The sequence below is a fragment of the Trachurus japonicus genome, chromosome 4 (assembly GCF_045865225.1).
Source record: "Trachurus japonicus isolate A0001 chromosome 4, Traja_1.0".
In the NCBI taxonomy this organism is placed as follows: Eukaryota; Metazoa; Chordata; class Actinopteri; order Carangiformes; family Carangidae; genus Trachurus; species Trachurus japonicus.
In genome coordinates, this window is record NC_140910.1 from 13,774,411 (window position 1) to 13,795,252 (window position 20,842).

The 20,842-nt window shown below is 40.8% G+C and overlaps 1 protein-coding gene across 2 annotated transcripts in view; it reads right to left on the bottom strand.

Annotated features, from left to right (window-relative positions):
• The window catches only part of slc44a5b (solute carrier family 44 member 5b), a 33,063-nt gene extending 15,743 nt beyond the window's left edge, over positions 1–17,320 (bottom strand). For both annotated transcript variants that reach the window (XM_085774117.1, XM_085774118.1), the window contains exons 1-2: positions 17,095–17,320; positions 3,323–3,371 (exon numbers count right to left, since the gene is read on the bottom strand). In XM_085774117.1, coding sequence (XP_085630243.1) covers positions 3,323–3,371; positions 17,095–17,131 — 86 coding nt within the window. In that variant the 5' untranslated portion in view covers positions 17,132–17,320. The remainder of the gene's footprint in view (positions 1–3,322; positions 3,372–17,094) is intronic.
• Between the last annotated feature and the right edge of the window lie 3,522 nt (positions 17,321–20,842).

Here is a 20,842-nt window from a genome sequence, read left to right on the forward strand (position 1 = left end):
AAAGAGCACTGATGCACACAGAGGGTATCAGCTCAGCTGAAGGATCAACCCTTACTAAGAGGGATAAAAAAGTGCTTATACAAGCACTAATACATTTATATTAAGATGCAAACACATTTGTTTTAAATGCACTCTCATAAACAAGCATAGCTGTATTTTCAGTATTGCCTCTTAGAATTAGGGTCAGCTGTTTAACTTAAGCTTGCATTTCAAATTATCACAGGCTGTTTACAAGTACAGCTGCAATTAAGACTTATTTCCATGGTCCTGCATTAATAACTGCAGTAAAGCTCACAATGCAGTCTATGTTAACAGGCCGCTGGTACAGTAGATTGATTTCCTGGATTTAGCAATATAGAGGATTGGGAGTTTTTCCTATCCCAGCAGGACTACTAAGGCTCCTCTCTTCTCATTTCAGAATAAGATGATTCCGCTATCTCCACCCTTATCAGAATTACATTAACACTTTATACCAGCAAATTCAAAATGTGTTATTCACCCATAACATGTGCAACATGTTTGGTGCCGAGGCTAATGGAGCCATACAGCATCAGCTCTGTATCTTCAGGCAAATAGTCCAACAACACCAGCTGAAAACTCTTAATAGACAAGATTGGATGACAAAAGACTTAAAGAGCTGATTGGACTGGTTGTATAGTGGAAAAAAAGGGAAAAATTGGGACACAAATCAAGAAGAAAACCATTTATTTGAGACCAAAGCCATTATTTCTTCAGAGATAACAGAGAAACAAAGACAGCCTAAGTGGCCACAGCTCCACCTGATGATGATGAAGACAGCTAGCACACTTTTACACCGGCAGTGTTCAGACAACGTGCTGCACGACTAACAATACTGTTGCTCTTGTGCATACTATTTGCAAAGGGAGACAAGGGAGTACGGTACCATTTCATTTCATTCAAAAAGAGCAAGGGGAAGAGCTGTCTGGGGTTGCCATGGCAATGGCTGCATTCCTTGTCTTCAAATCCCTCTCTATACAAGATAGCAGATAAGTTAGCTATCACTCAGCCTCACATCCCAGGTAATTAGAGGAGAATATCTGAGGGGTGGGAGCGCAAAGCAGACCTTGCTACTCCTCGCCTGTAATGAGAGCGCTGCTGTCTTGTTTCACATCTACCTCAAATAGATGGCTGCATTATTAAGACAAAGTGCAAACACAACACCGCAGCGCTAATAAAAGTCACCTTCGAGCCATGCAAAGGTGAGTGTGGCAAGGAATGCTGACAAAGTGAGGGGAGTGAAAACAATTGTTCTGTTCTCTTATCTCTGGAAAGCAGGTCACATGGACTGGAGGGCAGATCCAAAATATACTGTAGGCAGCCTCCAAAAATCTATTTGGACTCCGTCCTGGCGTCACTCCCAAACCTCAGAACTCCTCAGTTGTCACTTACACACATAAACAGGTACCAAAGCATTGCCCTGTTTGTGAACTGTGCTGGCAGCCAATATCGCTTCGAAAGAAGAAGATAAAAAAAAAAAAAATCAGCACAGAAAGCTTTGTCAGTGCAATGAGAAACTTTTGTGGCAGTGTTATATTTGCAAGGCTGATCCTCAGCAGGAGCCAAGGTGACACAGATGGCAGCAGTGCCACAGAATAAGCGTGGGTGCCATTGTGGTGTGAATCTGCCAGACTGTCCCTGCTTTGTAACAAGACATGAACAGGAAGGGATATTTGTAGGGCCAGATTTGCACACAAAGGGTTTTTCTCACGGTCTCAAGAGTCAAGAGGGAAATCAGCTCAAAGAGCAGCTTTCCTGACAAGCCTCCTTAAGGTTAGCTGACACACTGTGAACACAGAGAACACCTGACTGATCTGTTTGTCAAATTGTCAGTGTGCAATTATAATGAACTTGCCTCTGACAGAGCACTATAGGAGGCATTATCACATTACAATGTGAAAGTGCAGTTATAGTATACTATTGTATATTTTTGACACTGCTTCTGTGTATTATATTGTTTATAGCTGAAACCAGTTTGAATTAAATGCTGCGCTGTGTCCACTTCTGTTTGGCCTTGAGAGGACTGCTTAATAACAGATACAGTTACTTCATTTAGGCACCGAGCGTGGATGAAAACAAGACGACCACAGAGTCAGTTCTCTCCCAGTTCTCATTAAGAAAAAGCCTCTGAGCTACAGAAACATGAAAGTATCCTTGGTGCCTTCACCCAGCTGTAGCAGTGAAATGGACTGGAGAGGGTGGGATAAAGAGACGCAGGAGGACTGAAACATGCCTCCACAGCAGCCTGCCAATCTGACACTGAACATAAAAGAGATAAGAGCTTGTGTTACCTCAAAAAAAATGACTAAATCATCAAAAAATGCCTGTGGTGAGCCCCTTGAGGCATTTTGCTTTATTGCAAACTTCTGCTCTTCACTCTACTAAATCAAGGTGGTTAAAATGGTTAAATGAAATACAAATTTCCAGCATAAAGACTGTCTGTTTCTAAATATAGTAGTCCACATCATTTAAAAAAAAATATTTACTTAAATATTCTCGTAATCTTTTTAGTCATTTGCCCCAATTTTAATAATAAAATGTATATGACATCCTTTGAATTGTATTTTTTATCTATAAATGCATGTATGGTCCTCAAGACTATAAACAAAAATCAGTGTTTGAATATGTTTAAAACCCTTGAATGTGTTTCAGTTTGTTTCAATCAATCATTTTATTCAGCTGCAGCCTTTTGAACAGTGTTTTCAAACAGGCATTTCAAATCAAATCAAACCAAATGGTAAATAGCTGTGATGTATAAAGAGCTGGAGCTCTCCTGAGGCAGATAACAGACTGCAGTGCTTCTGCGCTGCTCATTGACAAACAGGAGACATTTCACTATCTCCCAGTAATAGGCCCTGTGATGTGGGGAGTGGGGACTACATCTGTTTTTGGTGCATCTGGCTGGTTAATAATGTGTGTCATTGGGCTAAATCCAGCCACCAGCTTGACTTATGGCCATTGATCTGTGTGGTGGAGTGGAGAGAGCTGCCAGCGCCTGGCCTCAATCTTTATTAACATGACAAGTGATCGATCTATCAGCGCCCTGACAGGGGTGTGTGCCAAAAAGATTATATAATGGGTGAAATCAATACACATCTAAGAATACGATTTTGGAAGGTAATGACCAGTAATTGAAGGGTCAGTTCACACAAATGACAAAAAAAAAAAGGATTTTCTTACAAAGTACTCCTGGTATCTTGAGATTTCCGCTTCCAGTTTTCAAGTGAATTGTCAGTGTGTGCTGACAAAATGTCTTTGACGTATCTGTGATGTAAAGGGTGGTTATGTTGAGTATATGTGGTACCTGTTATGGACAGGCCCTCTGAAGTTTGGGTCGAACTTGCGTGGCTCACCTATAAGACAAGAAGAGGATGGACATTATTAACTGGCATGAGCATGGAATATAGTATACGTATATACAGTACGAATTGCAGTTCCCTGACAGACACAGTATACAACACACAACACAACAGCAAACTGCTTTGACTTATATCTGCTTCAGTGACAGAGGAAGATTGTGTTTATGTTGTTGTTTATAAAGCAAACATATGTGAAATAACATGCCTAAACATTAATTTAATACACAGACAACATGTTGAATTGAATTTGCTATGCCATACAAGTCACAAGCTAACTAGGTTATTTCACAGTGCGGGTCTCCTTGCAGGACTGAGAGGAGGAGGGATGATCATGCTAAGCTAGAGCAATAAAAGCCAGGACAATGTACCTAACACGGAAACATAATAAATCATTTTAACGACTTTTAAGCCAAACAGCTTATCTAGGTCACAGTGAGGATTCCCCATTTGACCCAGCAGAGTAAATACTGAACCGCAGTTGCAAGCATCATCATTCACCCAAGGGGCTAACTACGACTGTGCTAACTACGTGAGCTTGCTGGTGTGACAGAGCGCATGCATTAACATTCATCATCGGCTGCTTATTTGGTAGCCAAGTAATATCTACCTCAGTTGAAACTAAGCACAATGTGTTCCTGAGGAGCTATAAATCATCACACATGGAGTGTAATATCGCCAAGCAGCTGGGGCAGACTTAGGGGGCAGCATGAGTGGGCCTTTCTCCCATCTGCCCGTTTCCTAAACTGATCCTGTTGAAAGATGTGCGAGCCACCCTCGCCTGTAAAAGTGTCAGGCATGAGAACATTGTACTACGCACATGCCAATCTGGCAAGTCTGTTCTGAATGAAGTATGAAATTGAGTCATTTATTAACTTAAAGAAATAGTATGTAACCTTTGCTGAGCAGAAGCAATTTCAGCTACTGCAGCCACAACTGGTGAACGTAAATCTGGGAAGTTAAGGGTCCTGGAAGCACAAGTTAGTTTCCCAACAATCCAGAAATCAATGTGAGACATAGTCCAGTGAAGTGTTCTGCGCTTCTTGCAGGAGATTGCACCCCCTAAACCAAATAGTACAAGAACAGACATTCTGGATGCAGTGAGGAAATGTCAGTGAGTGTATCATCAAAAATGATAATGAACTCATAAGGTAGAACAGTTGCATAAGCACAAAACTCCCATTTATATAGCCTAAGTATTGTTCATGCCTGATTTAGAACTTTTTTTCCCACAGGGATCCACAAATATCCAAAAACTATTAAAAACACATTAAAAACCCATATTGTTGGAGTGGGCGATCACAAAAAAAAAAGCCAATGTGGTTTATTCTGGAATAACTCCACAGAGTTGGAGAGAACAGTAGGTCTTTGTTGTAGACATATTAGTTTGCATGTCTACCAACAGATTTCTTTGTGTTCACTGCTGAGGGTAATAAACTACCCTCCCTGTTAAGTTCATTAACAACCAGTGCTGTAGCAATGCCTTAGATAGCAATGAAGTTATTAGATAAATGTACTCATCCTCTCTTCTCTTTCGAAACCAGCAGTGACAACTCAAAAGAAAAACAGTTTCAGTTTTGTTGGAACAACAACAAAAAACACAGAAAATGATTCATCTGTCATCACCGCACCAAATAAAATGAACTGGACTGATTAATAACTTATTGTGATGCTAATATGAGTATCTGCAGTATCTGTGTGAAAAAGCAAGCAAGTGGGTTAAATGTAGTAATTTCAGTCAGTCCAAATTACCATAGACAGAGAAAGAATACTAAAGTCTGCTTTTCAGTTGAGATTCTAAACATCTCGATGAGTCATTTTTATGTTTAAATATTTACACAGTGATCTTAAGTCTGTAATGCCTGAATGCAGTTAGTGTAGTTTAGATGTCAATTGGCAGGAACTGCAATATCAGAAATTCTGTAGTACGACAAATACACCCCCAAAAAAATCTTCTACCCTTCTCTACCCAGAAATGTAACTGATTCAGCACAGTAAACCCTGGCAAGTGCTTTTCACACACTGCCAGCAATGCATACTTGAGTGAACAAGTGAGTTCCTACATCTGGCAATCGTCTGGCCATGCAGAAATGTGTTTGTGCTGTGCTTCATAAAAAGGTTTCAACAAGGAGTCAACAAGTCTGCATGAAGATAACGAACTAAAAATTCAGCATATTTACTCCCAAAAATAAGTATGCATGTGTGCAGTATATATTCATGGAGAAAGAACTACTCAGGGAAGAGTACTTTAACAAGGTCGACAGACACTCCAAACATGTGCGGCGTACTGTACTTGTGCAATAAAATTGTTACCAGGAAACATCGGTTTTACCGTTCCACTCATCACCTTCATGTGTATACCTTCTCCCTGCTGTTGTTCCTGTACTGCAGCAGTAGTGGTCTGAAGGATAGAGATGGCAAATCTCTGGGCCAGCTGCCAAATAAAGTCTGAGAAAGCAGCTCACCCATGAGGTGTCCTTAAGCTGCACAGTCAGCAGCAAAAAACAAAACAAAAAAGAAAAAAAGAAATGTACTTAAATTGGAGTGAGTGGGTATTGTCACAGTTCTCCGTTTCTGTTCACTCTTTCAAACTGTGTATTGGTCAAGAACTGAGGGAGATGAAGGGCTGAATGAGTCAACAACTAGCTGGTCTCATGACTATGGGACCATGTGAACCTGCAGAATCATGAGGACATTCCTTACATGCACTGCAGGTGTAGTTATAATATGATATGACCACTTGTGTAAGCTATCCCTTTTTTCTTTTAAAGGTATTTGATATGATATCCATGTCCCTTTTCCTTTTGTCCTTGCTGTTTAAAATCCTTATTTCACAGCCATCTGTTTGCTTGTCACTGAAAGTCACTCACTCGTGTTGTGTTTCAGGCCTATAAGTGGGAGATGTTTTGGGTTAAGTGTGTGAACTCCTCAGCCAAGGACACAGTGTCACCACACCAGGTGCTCACTGCAGCATTTGCAGGGCACTAGCATTGAATATAAGAGGATGCTACTCTGTATCACACCTGAGTTGAGGACAGAGCTCATACATAAATGCAAAAGTATACGCATAATCTGGTATAATAATACAGCATGCTGGTCATAACTGATAAATAATAGTTTATACACAAAAAGAGGGGTGATAATTCAAACTGTTAACTGACCAACTCCAACTAATTGTGGATTGAAGACGGCTCCATAACCTTTAGATTCTACTTTGGGCCTCCAAAGTCAGCAACTACTGCACACTGACAAGTCAAACAACTCGCCTGTGTTGTGGCTTAAGTTACCTCCAATTGCTTTAATATCCCTCTGGTTGTTGCTACGGCTTCATGGCCAGCAGGCTACATCACATTAACTCATATCAGAGCTAATTAGAGGTACAGCTGCTGGGGGTGAGCGAGATACATAGCTTGCTACTTGACTGCGCTCAGTACAAGCTGAATATACATAGACTTTAAAGAAATCCTCTCATTGATCTTTCTAGGTTGTGTGAATATTCAAAACGCATGCGGGTCTCCACGGAGCGGGAACAGTTGTGGTAAAAACCAGGTTAGTCCATATGGCGCGTGCAAGCTGAATCACACTGAGATCAAGGGGAGCCCGTGGCAAGAGGACAGATTGTGGTGCAGTGAGTGTCACGGAGCACAGGCTTTTTTCAGACTCATCTCTGTGGTTTCTTGATCATCAGCCTACTGTTTGTGGCTCTGCTGCGTGCCAGAATGTTCAGCAAAGGACCAACAGGCAACATCGTCTGCCACCAACCAACAAAAAATGAGGGCAGTCTTTATGTTGGTTAAAACCCAGGCCCAGAGTATAACAGTCGATAGCGAATTAAATAACAACGTGATTCTGCAATGATACTCTCTTATATCCAATAGCAGCAAAACTTAGAATGTATCGCATAGGAGGAGGGGAGGATTACAAACCTCTTCAGTCTAACACAATGATTGTGACAGAACATGTGCTTATTCAGCTAAGATAAATTTAGCTTTAGCTGCTGTTTCTACTCACTTCATTAGTCTTACAACTTTCACTAGGCTGTACTACTTTTCTCTGCTCCACAAAACACACTTCAACGAAGGGTTAAAGCAGAGTGGTGAAAATCATCAGTGATGCCCGGCCACCAGCAGACTCTGCATTAGATGACGGCTGTTTAGACCGCACTGCAGTCTGCCAGTGCAGGAGATGAAGCTGGTGGACTGGATGTGAGCTGCTGGCTGTAGTCAGGCTGAATGAGGGTCTGTAGTCAACAACATTTGGAAAAAGCCTGGCAGGCATGCTACACTGGGACAGCTAGAGTCACTGTTAACTCCACTAACTGTTAGTCTCCTCTATTGACATAGTGTTGGATAATGCTACCGTGTCCCTGCTGTGCCAGAGACTTACGAATAACACACAACAATCACTGTGGTAATCAAAGGCTCTGAAGCAATGAGGCTGGGCAAGGTGAGGACTTACACATGAGGATCCGACATAGGTTCTGGCAGTAATCTTTACTCCCCAAGTCCATGTACATTCCCAGCTCTGCCATTGCAACAAGATCAACGCATCAATTTACAGTGATGAGGACCCAAACTTTGTCAATCAAGTCTCTGACGCATATTAAGAATAATGTGTTGAAAGTTCTGCTTTTGACAGATGTTACTAAAAGCTTCTTGAAAAGGACTGAAAGGCACTGTGACAGTGCCTGAATTTGAAGCACATACAGATTCTGAAGTGCGTGCTGAGATTGACTGCTGATCATCTTCAGAGTACCTGTGCTAGATGGGAGCCATTTGGAACAAGCAGCCGGAGGCAGTTCATCGCCTTGTATTTCACAGTTTGGGAGGAAACTAAATTGCACAGTTATCTTCTGTGGGTCATTCACAGCGTTAGTCTGCTCAGGGATTATTTTCTGCAGTACTCACCCTTTTTCAAACATTTTGTCATGTTGCAGCCTTATTGTAACATTGTTTCCTTCATCAATCTACACTCAGTACTCCATAGCAATTAGATTATACAGCATACTATACAGTAAGCGTGTGTGTGTGTGTTGCTACTGTGAGAACAAAGATAAAAGTTGAGAAATTACAAATGAAGAGTGTAACTGTCAAATATAATGGGTAGGAATATGAGTCATACAGTGGTTTTCCAGAGTAAAACTTTTTCCTCACTCTCCCCTCTCCCTTTCTACACCCCCTCCTTCTCGACGTTTCTCAGCTCGTCTCCATACATCCAGTACACAAACACATCAACACAGCCAGACACAGGCACCACTGTCTCCAGGCTCCACTGTTCAACACAGGCCTCTTTCATACCATGGTCAGGCAAACAGCTCGAACACTGCAGGTGCTCTACATGGGTTGGGTCAGAGGGGCCATTTGAAAGAGAACTTTTTTTTAAGTAGTTTTTTACTCTCTTGATTCATAAAAATTTCCAAGGCCTAGGGAGAGTGAAGTGCTGTGAGACTGCACTTCTGCTATGCTGGGCTTTGAGAGCTCTACGATACAGCTACAAGTAAACAACAAAGAGAAATGTTAAAAATTCAGAATAATGATGTTGCTCAGCAGGGTAGATGCGGCCTGTAAAGTCTCAATCCTGTGTACAGTATAGTCATTCATATTTGATGAAAACAATGGCTTCTGCCGATCCACAGAGGGAAGCGGCATCAGTAACATGGCTTTGGGGCTTTACATTTCCTCAAGTTTGTATTTAACAACTAGTAGTGGTCAGGTTTCTCTTGCAACATTAGGAAAGCTGGATCACTGCTATAAAGATAAAGAGGCCAGTAAAGCTGCGATAGGATAAGAGACTGGAAGGAGGTCACGGGTACTGAGGATTCACTGTCAAGGTGTCACTGCTGAATCAGAAAAATACACATACGCAGACACTGGGAGGACTCGAGAGGGTCATGGTGGGGCGGAGAGTTGCTGGCAAGACTTCATTTTGAGTCATGCAGCACTCACACATCCCACTAACCCTAGCACCTCCACCACACAGGAAAAAAATGCACACATTCACAACAGATGAATAGTGAACAGCATCATGATCACGTAACTCTCCCACACTCCCCGGAAAAGGAAAAAAAAAAGAAGAAGAGAGATTTGGAGTCTGTCTCAGGAAGAATCAAAGCAGTTAAAAAGCTCCAGATGGCTCACTTTTTTCATTATATTAAAAATCTGGAGATAATACACACAAACACACTCCATGTATAGCACCATCACTCTCCTTTTCTCTGCCTTTCTTCTGTTGCCCCTCTGCATCCATGAACATCTCCTCTGCTTTGCTCTTATTTTCCCTCTCTGGAGAACGGCACAACCTTTAAAGTGCTTGTCTCCTTATTGAAACAAGACAACAACATCCAGATCTCTGGTTTTGGTTTACTTAGGAGAGTCCCTTGGGATCCTCTGAAACTATTAGCAGATGCTCGATGACTGTGTTCTTGGCATATCTGGCTTGGTAGCCCACTGGGTTAACTCCTATCAGTGCATGAACAGTATTTACTGTGTAGATATTTTCAGAGGGTAGCAAAGAGACAGTGCTAGCTGACATTCCCTAAAATGCCGAGAATAGCGGGATCCAGGCTGGGATTCGACCCCCAAGAGGGGAGTTAGCATCTGACAGTGTCAGACACTGACAGCTAGCCTGCTGCTCAGAGTGGAGAAGTTGCAGTATTGTGGCTGGAGCTTTGTGACCTTGGTTACTTCTGTGGGGGCCTCAAGGCATGTCAGTGGCAGCCCTGTGCTCCAGTGAAGCCAGACTTGCTACTGCTACTGTGGATCAGTGACGGCTCAACTGGCTTTGGCCTGGATTTATTAAGATTTAAAAAATAAAGTAGAAATGCCACATCTTGATAATACACACATGTACACACCTTCACCGGTGCACTTACGCTATCTGATAGTCTATCTCCAGTATTTAAGATTTGTTTTCCCCTAAAACAAGATTTGACTCCCACAGTTCATTTTAAATTCCTTGCATACAGCTTCCTCTTTGTCAGGTTCTATGAAGAAATTTGTGTTGATATCTTGAAATTTACCAAGAGAATAATCATTCAATTAATGAGTGCAGGAAACAGGTTAGGGTAAATAATCTCACCCTGTAGACCGGCTTATTTGCATGGTTTAGGAAAATAATGTTTAAGACTCCATAACGGACTAAACATACTGATTGGGATTGTTTTTTTTCCTATACAATCCAAGTGTGTCCAATTTCCAAATTGCACAGTCTGAAGAATGAAACTTTAGTATCATAAATGTAAATTGATCTGGATTAAATGTTTTAACTAGACAGCTGTGTGTTTTTTAAGCCACTTAAATTCCTGAAAAGGCATACAGATATGATATGACACCAATTAAATTCATGTTGTGTTTATGAAAGGGATTGCATGGACTACTCAAATAGTCATCTTGATGCCTTTACTATTTTACAATAATGCTTCAAGCAGAATGTGGCCTAGTCGCTGATTATATGATAAGGAAGACAGGATTTTTAACTTGGCTACAATCTCCCATTTTATAGCACACTGTGGATTGCTATTAACCACCAATATGAGTACAATATGAGATCTCTGATGCTTAAACAGACAATCATCATGAGATCATGACAATCCAACGGCAGGCATTGTTTTGGGAACTGTGGCCGGAGGGAGCAGCGCTTGAATCAGCTGTTCCACCTGCTCCCACTGTGATGCTCTAATGGCAACTGACCTGTGGACATCCTCTCCCATGACGTCCTATATTACGGTAACAGCAGACCAACTCATCATTACATCACCAATACATGGAAGTTATTGACCCGAGTGCTGTGTACATCTATGATGCCAGAGAGACACACTGCTGCCAACACTGCAAATGGTCTGTCTGAGATAATTAAAGAATGTGACAAACTGGTATTTTGCACAGTCTATGATGACAATGCCAGCAAGATGAACTTAGCCATGGATCTGTGTAAAATGTTTCCCATATTCTACTGCTGACAATAAGGATTGGTTTAATCCTGGTTCAAGTGGTGAGTGCTATCGAGGTGTCAGCCACTTTCACCACGCGGCAGGGGCCACTCGCACCCTGAATAAATTGCAGGAACAGCTTGGCATAAGAGCATACTACAAAACTGACTGTTCTGTGAGATGGAACGGTGTAATAAGGATATAGTCACCATGCTCCACTGGTTGTTTAACCAAAGGACAAAACAGTCACCAAACCAAGCATCCAAAAGCTGTTAGAGCATCACAGTGGGAGCAGGTGGAACAGCTGATTCCAGTGCTGGATCTACCTCTGGGCATGGTTCCCAAAACAATGCCCCGTGTTGGGTTGCCACTTTGCCTGTTTAAGAATCTGATTTGCTTCAAGAACATAGTTGGAACAGAATCCATCCCCATTCTGTCTCGTCTCCATGATCCCCAGATCAAACATCTTCAGTTGATCCTGCTAACTAAGAGAAAGCACCCAGAGCCACCTAAACAGCCTGCTACAAGATGAAGGAAAGCCACTTGCAGCATCACTCCAGGTGAGGACTTTAAAAGTGTGTAGACATCATTGGTAACGTACTGTAGCAAGCCAGCACATGGGACAGTTTTGGGCAAGATTCAAATGCGTGCAGCTGAAAAATTATGTAACTACTTATTTACACCGCCACATATTATTGCCCATTGTGAAGAACATATTCTCCCATTTGGCCAAGCTATGCAAGAACTACTTGCCTGTCCCAGCCACCAGCACACCTAGTGAGATATGTTTTGTGGGGCTGGAAACATCATCATGTCATAGCTAGACTTCTTACACACAAACTGGGATCAAAAAGCTAGATCTGTGAGTGAGGATGACAGCACGGAGTAGTCTTACAGCCAGATGAGTTGTGTTTTGTCAGCTATGCAATATGCTTAAGAATACACTGCCCTTTGTTGCAAAGCATTACATTCTTATGTGATATTCTGTAATTACTTGTGTCAACTCTTCGTTCATAACTGTGTCACAGTGCATTCCAGACTTGAAGACTTGATCTTATTTTTGCTACATTAATTTTTCTTATGATTTAGTGGCTCTAGTGTGTAATGTTTTAGCCACAAGTTAAACAAATCAGATTTTCCTAAATTCCCTGAGAGCAGGTATTAGGTATACAGTTTACCTCAGTTTATCAACATTTGGTATTAACTTAACAATTGTCAGTGTCAGCCAACAAATAGTCCACCACAACACAAACCATAAAATATGTTGGCAAGGTGCAACAAAAATGTTCACAACATCAGATCATCATGTCTCCTATATTTTTAGCATAATGATTGATAAGCTTTAATAAATCTTGTCGTATTGTTTAGTATGTTTGACCCATCAAGAGTAGCATGAATGTAGCTGCATTTAACAGTGTATCTTTGTGTTTCATAAATCAATCCAATGTCAATGTTAGCCTTATAGTTCTGAACACAAACTATATTTGTACTACAAACCGGAAACTTTAAGTCTCCCTCCTCTTTCTTCACAACTAGCCTACATATAGGCCTACTGTTTTCACAGACATGAATAAACACCCATGCGGTGCTTGCCTCTGTGCAGAAGTGAGTTTGTGAAATCGTTTACAGACTCGCCCTGTCATTAGTGTGAATAATATACTTCAAACTTGCAGGCACTGACACAGCTATCTCTTGAGAAACGACACATGAAATTAGTATCAAAAATACATAACCTTGTTAAAAATAATAAGCAGAAAGTCCTGATACAGACGAGTCTGCCATACAGACTAATAAAATGTGAAGCACTACAGAGCGAGCACTGGTCTTCATTTAAAGGGAGTATTTGCAGAGGACAGTGACACTTACAAAGCCCATAATAGCACTGAGTCTTGGGTGCAAAATGGGCCATTTGAGCCACAACCTTGTCTGACTGCAATTTCACAGGAAGAGGATGTGAATGTTTGATTCAAAACCTCAGCTCCAGCTTTCTGTCGAGACTCTGCATTGACTCAGTATAAAAATGCAGCGTTAAGGGAAGCTGCCCATGCGAGAAATTTGTTAATTAACAGTGTGCCCGACTCAACACTTTCTATGGTGAATGGAATTCATATCTAAATTGTTACTTACAAACCTGTCACAGAATGATTATGAGCTATTTTTCTACTTTTCTGACTGACTGAACATTTCTGCAGTACAGTGTAAGCCCACTGAACACTTGCTACATGGTTAGAAATGTTATATAATAACTACCAGCCTCAAGTGCACACTTGAATCTAGAATGTCGAGCATCCGAGTGATGGGATGGCAGCTAGGTGGGCTACGTACCAACAAATGGTTCACTTATTTTAGTGTTAGTGGTTGGTATTTGTGGGATCCCCCCATTTCACAGGTACAGTCACAACTTTTATGGGAAGGTTTTTGTTGAGAAAAAAAGTGAGAACACTAGCACTTCCTCTGCAAATTATGCCTTCTGGCTTGGATCGCAGAAGAAGCCGGCAAACCAAACCAAACCCGTATTCCTGTGAAAAAGCTTTACTTCTCTGCAATATGGTGAGTTTAGAGAGAAATCCTTTTCATATTCAGAGTAACTGACATCATTCAAGGTAGTGGAACTGGACAGCATCATCATCATCACCATAAGTCACTAACAGAATTTAGACAGGCAGAGATTCACAGTGCATTATCAGCAAAAAAAAAAGTGATTTTCTTCACTGCACAGCACACTCTACATTTAGTCGGCATTTAAACAATAGCAGGGTGTGAAGCATTAGCTGCCAACAATACTGGGTAGGCGATTCTGATGTACAATTTGTCTTTTTGTTCTGTGCTCAGTTGTGAGACCAAAATACTCTAAACTGCTCTTCAGCCAAGCTAGCTGATGGAACGAAAGCAACAGGGAGCCAATAACATAAAGCAGCTGACCTTAACACAGGGAGGCACCATAACTCTACCCTACGCTTCACTAGCCCAGTCACTGGACTCAAAATTATGCTCCTTTATTAAATTGTGTCACTATATTCTATGTAATTATTTGGGGAGCAGCACATGAGCTGAAGCAATAGAGGGTAATGCATGTACTTTTGTAGTGCGTGTATATTAAAGAATGACACACAGGGTTGGCATTGTGTTCAATAGGCTGTTTACACTAATCTCTAACATCAGGTTTATGGCATACTGTAAACAAGCACCAGCCTGAACTTGTGAACAGGGAGTGATATGGTTTGAAGGGCCCCGTGGTGTGCTGGATGTCTGCAGAGAGCAGTAGGAATCGATGCCAGCTGACATGTTGCAGTTATGATTGGCAGACTGCTGGAGTCATGAGGTCTGAGGGACACATGGGGCGAGCATGTGGGGAAATAGCAGGAAGACACAATTTTACTCATCAAGGGCTTGACAATGCATGTGTCAGAGCTACTGTACCTGACCGACATCTTAGGCATAATTATCATTTCAAAGTTAGACAGAGCTTTGTGATACGATGCACTTGTCACTGATATCAGTGTGGAAGACTTAACTAACTCATACTGCAGGTGTGCTTGACCTGATAACCTCATACATGCTAATGGTCGACCTCTGCCTTTGGGTGGGTATGAAATACTGGATGACTGTATGCCTGAAGTCACTCTTTGACCACTGCATGAGGCCAAATACTAAAATCTGAAATGACACTTCTTGTGATACATAATCTGTTAGGATTTATGAGTTGCCCTGTCAGTGTGGTGGATCACTTAGTCTTGGTTTCAATGGCAACAGCTGTAACAGTTAGATAATTTTTCAAACCAAAGTGTGTCTGAACACTAATAGTTCAATGAATAAATGACAAAAATTACTATACAGAATGAAATATTATTAGTTGGGTGTATTACTGGCATCAAAGCTCAAAATGCCACCAGTCTGTAGAAAAGCACCAGGGTAACTGACTCTTTGTTTCAGAAGAATGACACTGCTGTATGTAAGGCATCTGGTGGTGACAAAGGATTATACTGCTTTGATAACAAAACAACACGATTACAAACACGGGCTAATGGACAGAAAATCTGCCCATGGATTAAACATGTTCATACGCCTGGAGCAGCAAAAATGCCACTTTAGGACAATAAATCCCTTTTTGATTAAAACTAGCAGAGGACATTGACCACACAATACCTACAGTAGATTGCAGCTGTTACAACACTGTAATTATTCTTATTGTGTGCAAGACGAGTGGAGAGGGCAGGAGTACGGTTAAGACTTGCTGTAAATAGACTCTCATTGTAAGCACCAGGTGAACTATATCTACTGTATATATTGTTCACTTGGTGCTTACAATGAGAGAATGATGATGATGATGCAATGAATGCAATGGTGCAAAGAAATTTGCATCACAAGAGTTGACCAAGGATATCATCAGACATCATTTTTAAGCCAGTTTAGGATGAGAAACTTTCAAAGAAGAAGGAAGTGCTCTTATATTATACATTTGAAATAACTCATCCTTCAATTGCATATTTGATGTCAATTAAGCTAAATGTACCAAATCACAGCAAGGGGTCAAACAGCACTCAGGCTACAGAAGATTACAGTTGGAAGGATCAATTGATTCATGGGCGACAGTTTACTTAATCAGGAAAGTTTTTCTGGTAACTGGTAGGCTAAACCATAAAAGCTAATCGTTAAACATTGTCTCTAGCAAAAATGCTGCAATTGTTTCATTTTATTAACACTGGTCTGGAGCATCTCACATGACTCTTAAGGTTTTTAGCGGCTGTTGTAATGTGGTAATTTGATGGCATCAGCCTGAGGGTTAGCTCAGTCTGATGGACATTTATTACTATTTACCACCATTTTAAAATTAGACCAAACGATAATCCTTTTCAAAAAACAGACATCCATTGATGGTCATTTGAATGTTTTGTATCATTTTGTCAGACAGTACTGTAGTTCCACAGGAAAAACAACTTGGTATTAACAACAAAGAGGAGAATGGTGACAAATGGAGAGTGATATACCAGGTAGCCCAAGTAGCCTAATAAAAGGAGGTATTTTTCTGCATAGGGATCATTATTAAAGCAGTGTAACAAAAACATTGAGGGTGGGGGTGGGGAGTATTGAGTTAAAGTTATTCAAAAAAATCGCACTAACGTTAGTCTGTTTGGAAATCAATGCAATTGTTTCATGACGACACTTAAATAGCCTCTAAATAACGTAACGTTACACATGTGATCTGCTTAAGTAGCTATTCATTGCTGGACGAAACGATTTATCGATTAAAATAATCGACAGATCCATCGATTTTCATGGTCATATGAAACTCCAACGGATGTTTGCGGTTGTTTTTGTCTGACCATATGATTTGATCAGACAGCAGCTTGACAGAAAAACCAAACATCTCGGCTTTTAGGCTACAAAAGGATGAGAGGAAAAGATGAGGAGGAAAGTGGACATTGATACACCAGGTAAACAATACAAAGCAACAAAAAAATACAAGAGTTGTCTTCTTAAAGCTGGGGACACGGATATTTTTTTAACACAATGTGACAAAAACACTCGGAGGTGGGGGAACCGTTAGGCTACTTCACTGTTCCAACGTCAGTAACGTTTATTAACGTTATTTTTGCCGTTACTGCGTATTTGATGCCAACCGTTAAACACAGCCTCTGTAGCCCAGTGGCTAACTGGGCAAGCTAACGTTACCGAAAATCACAGTGAGTTGGTCAAACATCATCCTGCCAAATGAACACACCGTTTTATCCCGCTGTCATCATGTTACAGGGGGAAAATATCTCAGCGTTAAACAAAGACGAACCGACTCACCATAGTAAGAGGAGGGTATGTCCGTCTTTCTAGCCATGGCACTTCGTAGGACAAATGCAGCACCGCCGTCTTGGTTTTGGAGACCGCATATGACAGTCGAGGTGAACCGCAGTTGTTTTAATGCCTTTCAGCGGTCCCGTCGAGAGATAAACACCTGGGAAACTGGAGAGGTCTGGAGCTCTTGGTCTGAGGATGCTTCGGCCACGCAGCTGAGCGTCAGTCGTGTTTACAGCTCGACGTCATTAATTATTCCAAAACGGTCTTAAAGGGGCCGCACTGTTACTTAGCTGCTGCTGCTGTTTCCCTTTGTTAGGAAGTGTTTTCAAAAACATGTCCACACCGTTTTTTGTGCAGATTCCAGGCTGACACGAACAGTTATACGGTTCATATAGTAGAGAATAAAGAGATTAGACAGCTGTTTATGTCTACAGAAAACGACAACAGTGATTTCCCAGATGCTCATCGGTTAATTAATAATAACCCAGCCAATGTTGTTACTAATTTTAAGTAGCAGTGACGGTTTCTGTCCACACTGGTGGAGAAACACTGACCTCAACTGGGTTTTCAGTGACATTGCACAGCTTTCTCCTTTTCTGCCTCCTCCTCCAGTTTGCACAGTGACTTGGTAAATGACTGCTTTATCTCCTTATATGCTGATGCTGTTTCTGCTGTGGAGCCAGCATGAAACGTGAGACACAAGAAAGTCACCGTGTGTTACTAATTCTGAATTTACTGGCAACCTTATTTCTGTCTGATGCAAGCCCATACAATCTGGCCTAGTTCATACATTTGGGAAACACTTCATTTAGGCCTAAACAGGGGTCTAATCTGTAGGCTATGCTCTAATTACACAGTGCATGCAAGCCTACATTCAGTTGCAATTTGGCATATTGTCTATGGTGGAGGTGTTTTGCAGATAAAGCAGCAGGAACAGCTGTAGCCTACTGTAGATACTGTTGTTGTTATAGTGAAAATTATAGTGGTAATATAGCAGTAATGAAAGAAACACCAATTAACAATACTAGGCTACTATAATTTATGATAATAATAGCAAGTGCAGAATAATTATATCACATCTGGTTCCTGCAACTCCAGAGTCAGATACATAGCTACAGAATGATGGATGAAAGAGAGACGACAAACTTAAAAGAGAGAGAGAGAGAGAGAGAGAGAGAGAGAGAGAGAGAGAGAAGAGGAAGAAGTGGCTTCTCAGTGCAAATGTGGCAGATGGAAAAAAAAATACCACACTACATCACCCATTAGGAAGAAGTCCCCACAAATAAAATATTCACATGAGAACAAAACTACACTTAAATGCGGTAACTGAATGTAAAGTTATAACATTTGTGTTGGCACACAGAGACCTGTTAATGTTGGATTTTGAGAATATGTTGTGGTCACAGCACATTGTCAAACATTATCCCCTTTTAATGACAGAATATTAATGTTAATATTTCATGCCGCTATGTACTGTTGGGTTAAAATGGGACAGGTAATTTGCATTAAACACTGAGATGAAATAAGTGATGTCTTTCTCTTAGTGCTCTGTGGATGAAAATAAGACCTCAGGTTGAAGGGACTGACTTCACTGGGACATATCATATGTGGTAGGATCACTGCCAGCAATGTACAAGGATAATCTAAATAACATTATTGCTAAGAAAAATACATAATGTAGAACAATTTATCATGGTGACAGTCAATTTCAACCTAAAACGGCCTTAAACTGTGTAAAAGAGAGAACAGCCCATCTGCTTGTCATTCAGCAAAAAATGATGGATGCCAACAGCTTGCTAATTACATAATTGAGAGGGTGTACAACAGACACAGGCACTTTTTGTGATGGTTTAGTTTTTAGACTTCTTTCACTCCCTCAAACACAAGGTAATTATTTCATCTGTGACAGTTGTCCCGTTGCAGTTTGCATAATGAACATGAATATTTATTTAATTTTTGTCTTTTTTTTTTGATAGCTGACACAGAAGGAGATGTGCTTCAGAAAATTGCCCTTTTTTTTGCTTTTTATTCAGTGGGTACAATTCCTGCAGTTGCAATCAGTCCTGCGGCTAAAAACTGAATTCCCCAAAGTTCCTCCATAAAATAAAAGTGATTCAGTAACATTGTACTGCAGTAGCATCACCGCATAAATTTGCAACAGAGAAACAGAATGCACTTGGTGATTCTGGTAGACTTTTTTCTTCTTCAATCAATTGGATAAATACAGCAATTCTGAGAGACATATATATTGTATGCTGGGTGATAGGAAATTGCATCTGTGATTGGTGAGAATGCCAGACAATGAGTCAATGATCCGACTGTAAGAGAGGGCAATTTGCAAAGGGAACGAAGATTTTATATCTCCAGGGGCTGAACATGCAGAGTGTATAAAGCTTGTAGCTGTCTTCAGATGCTCTCTTTTTTAACCTGCAAAGCCAAAGTGAACAGTTATAGACTGGAGAACACAACAACATTTCAGTCACTACCTGCACCTTATTCTCCATGTCTTAGAGCTTCACATTGGTATTACAGCTGCGATAGTTTCCGATACTGTTATGTCCTTTTAGTAATAGAGAGCAGTCAATGCTGTCTTTTGCTGAGATTAAGTGTTTGCAAACTCTCAAATAAAATGTATCATATTATGTACCAAACAAGCCTCCTAAAATGCATTCATATTCACAGTATGAGAACCATGCATTGGTCTAAATTGTTGTTTTTGAGATTTATACCCTGCCAACAAGAGAATTCTGGTGGAATAATTTCTTCATTGCCATTTAAACATACCGTGGGATTAAGGGAGTTGGTGTCTTCAGCACAGTCTTCAGCTCGTCTGAGCTTGGTTCCCATCCCTTCACTGTTAGCAGCACTTCAGGTTATCAAACAGTTCCAGTAATTTTAACCATAAAAAACACACAATAAAGCAGTTTTATGTTTAAAGTCAGTGTTTTGCTAACTCTTTCATGTGGACACCAGATGTCAGAGAAGGGTTGAGAGCTGAGTTTGCTGATAACCTCTGTTTTGATTGTTTCTGTAATGCTGATTTATCTGCAGAGATGCCCTCTCCACACCAAACAGACCAGGGGATTTAAACCAGTAAAACCCCCATAAGGCAGTTTCATTATTCATTATTATCATGTGGTAGAGCATTTATCACAAAGGCTTAGTGCTGCCTGCAGTAGCTGGGGTCCCAGTCCAGCTCGTGGCCCTCCCTGTATTTCTCCTTGACTTGTCTGTCACTTTCACTGTAGCTTTTCGTGGACAATTGAAGTCTCAGAGTAGCTGGTTACTGAGGCTGCTTACCTTTTTTTCTTTAATAACTTTGAAGCTCACACTCAATGGGTTCTTGCTGGCAGCCGAATTACGCACTGGTGTCCACCTCTCCATAACAAATGGCAAGTAGTTTAAAACTGGTAAATGAATAAAGCAATTTCACTTTAAGAATCTGTGACTTGCTGGTGTACTTCAGTGGACACATGATAGGATGTCTGATGATAAAAATCAATCTTGATTTTCTGCCAGGAAACCCTGTTGCACATTGACAGGTGACCAAATGATATGACATGCTAAACTAAAACTAGAACATATGAAAGCATATACATAGGATGGGTAATTCTTAGACATTTTAATGTGGAAAAGTTACATATTAGGTTAAGTGTCACCTTTGATACTTCAAAATTCTCTATTAATCAAATCTTATCCTTAACAAAAATGAACCCACTTTTCTCTGTGGGGTTTATTAAATGCAATAGCA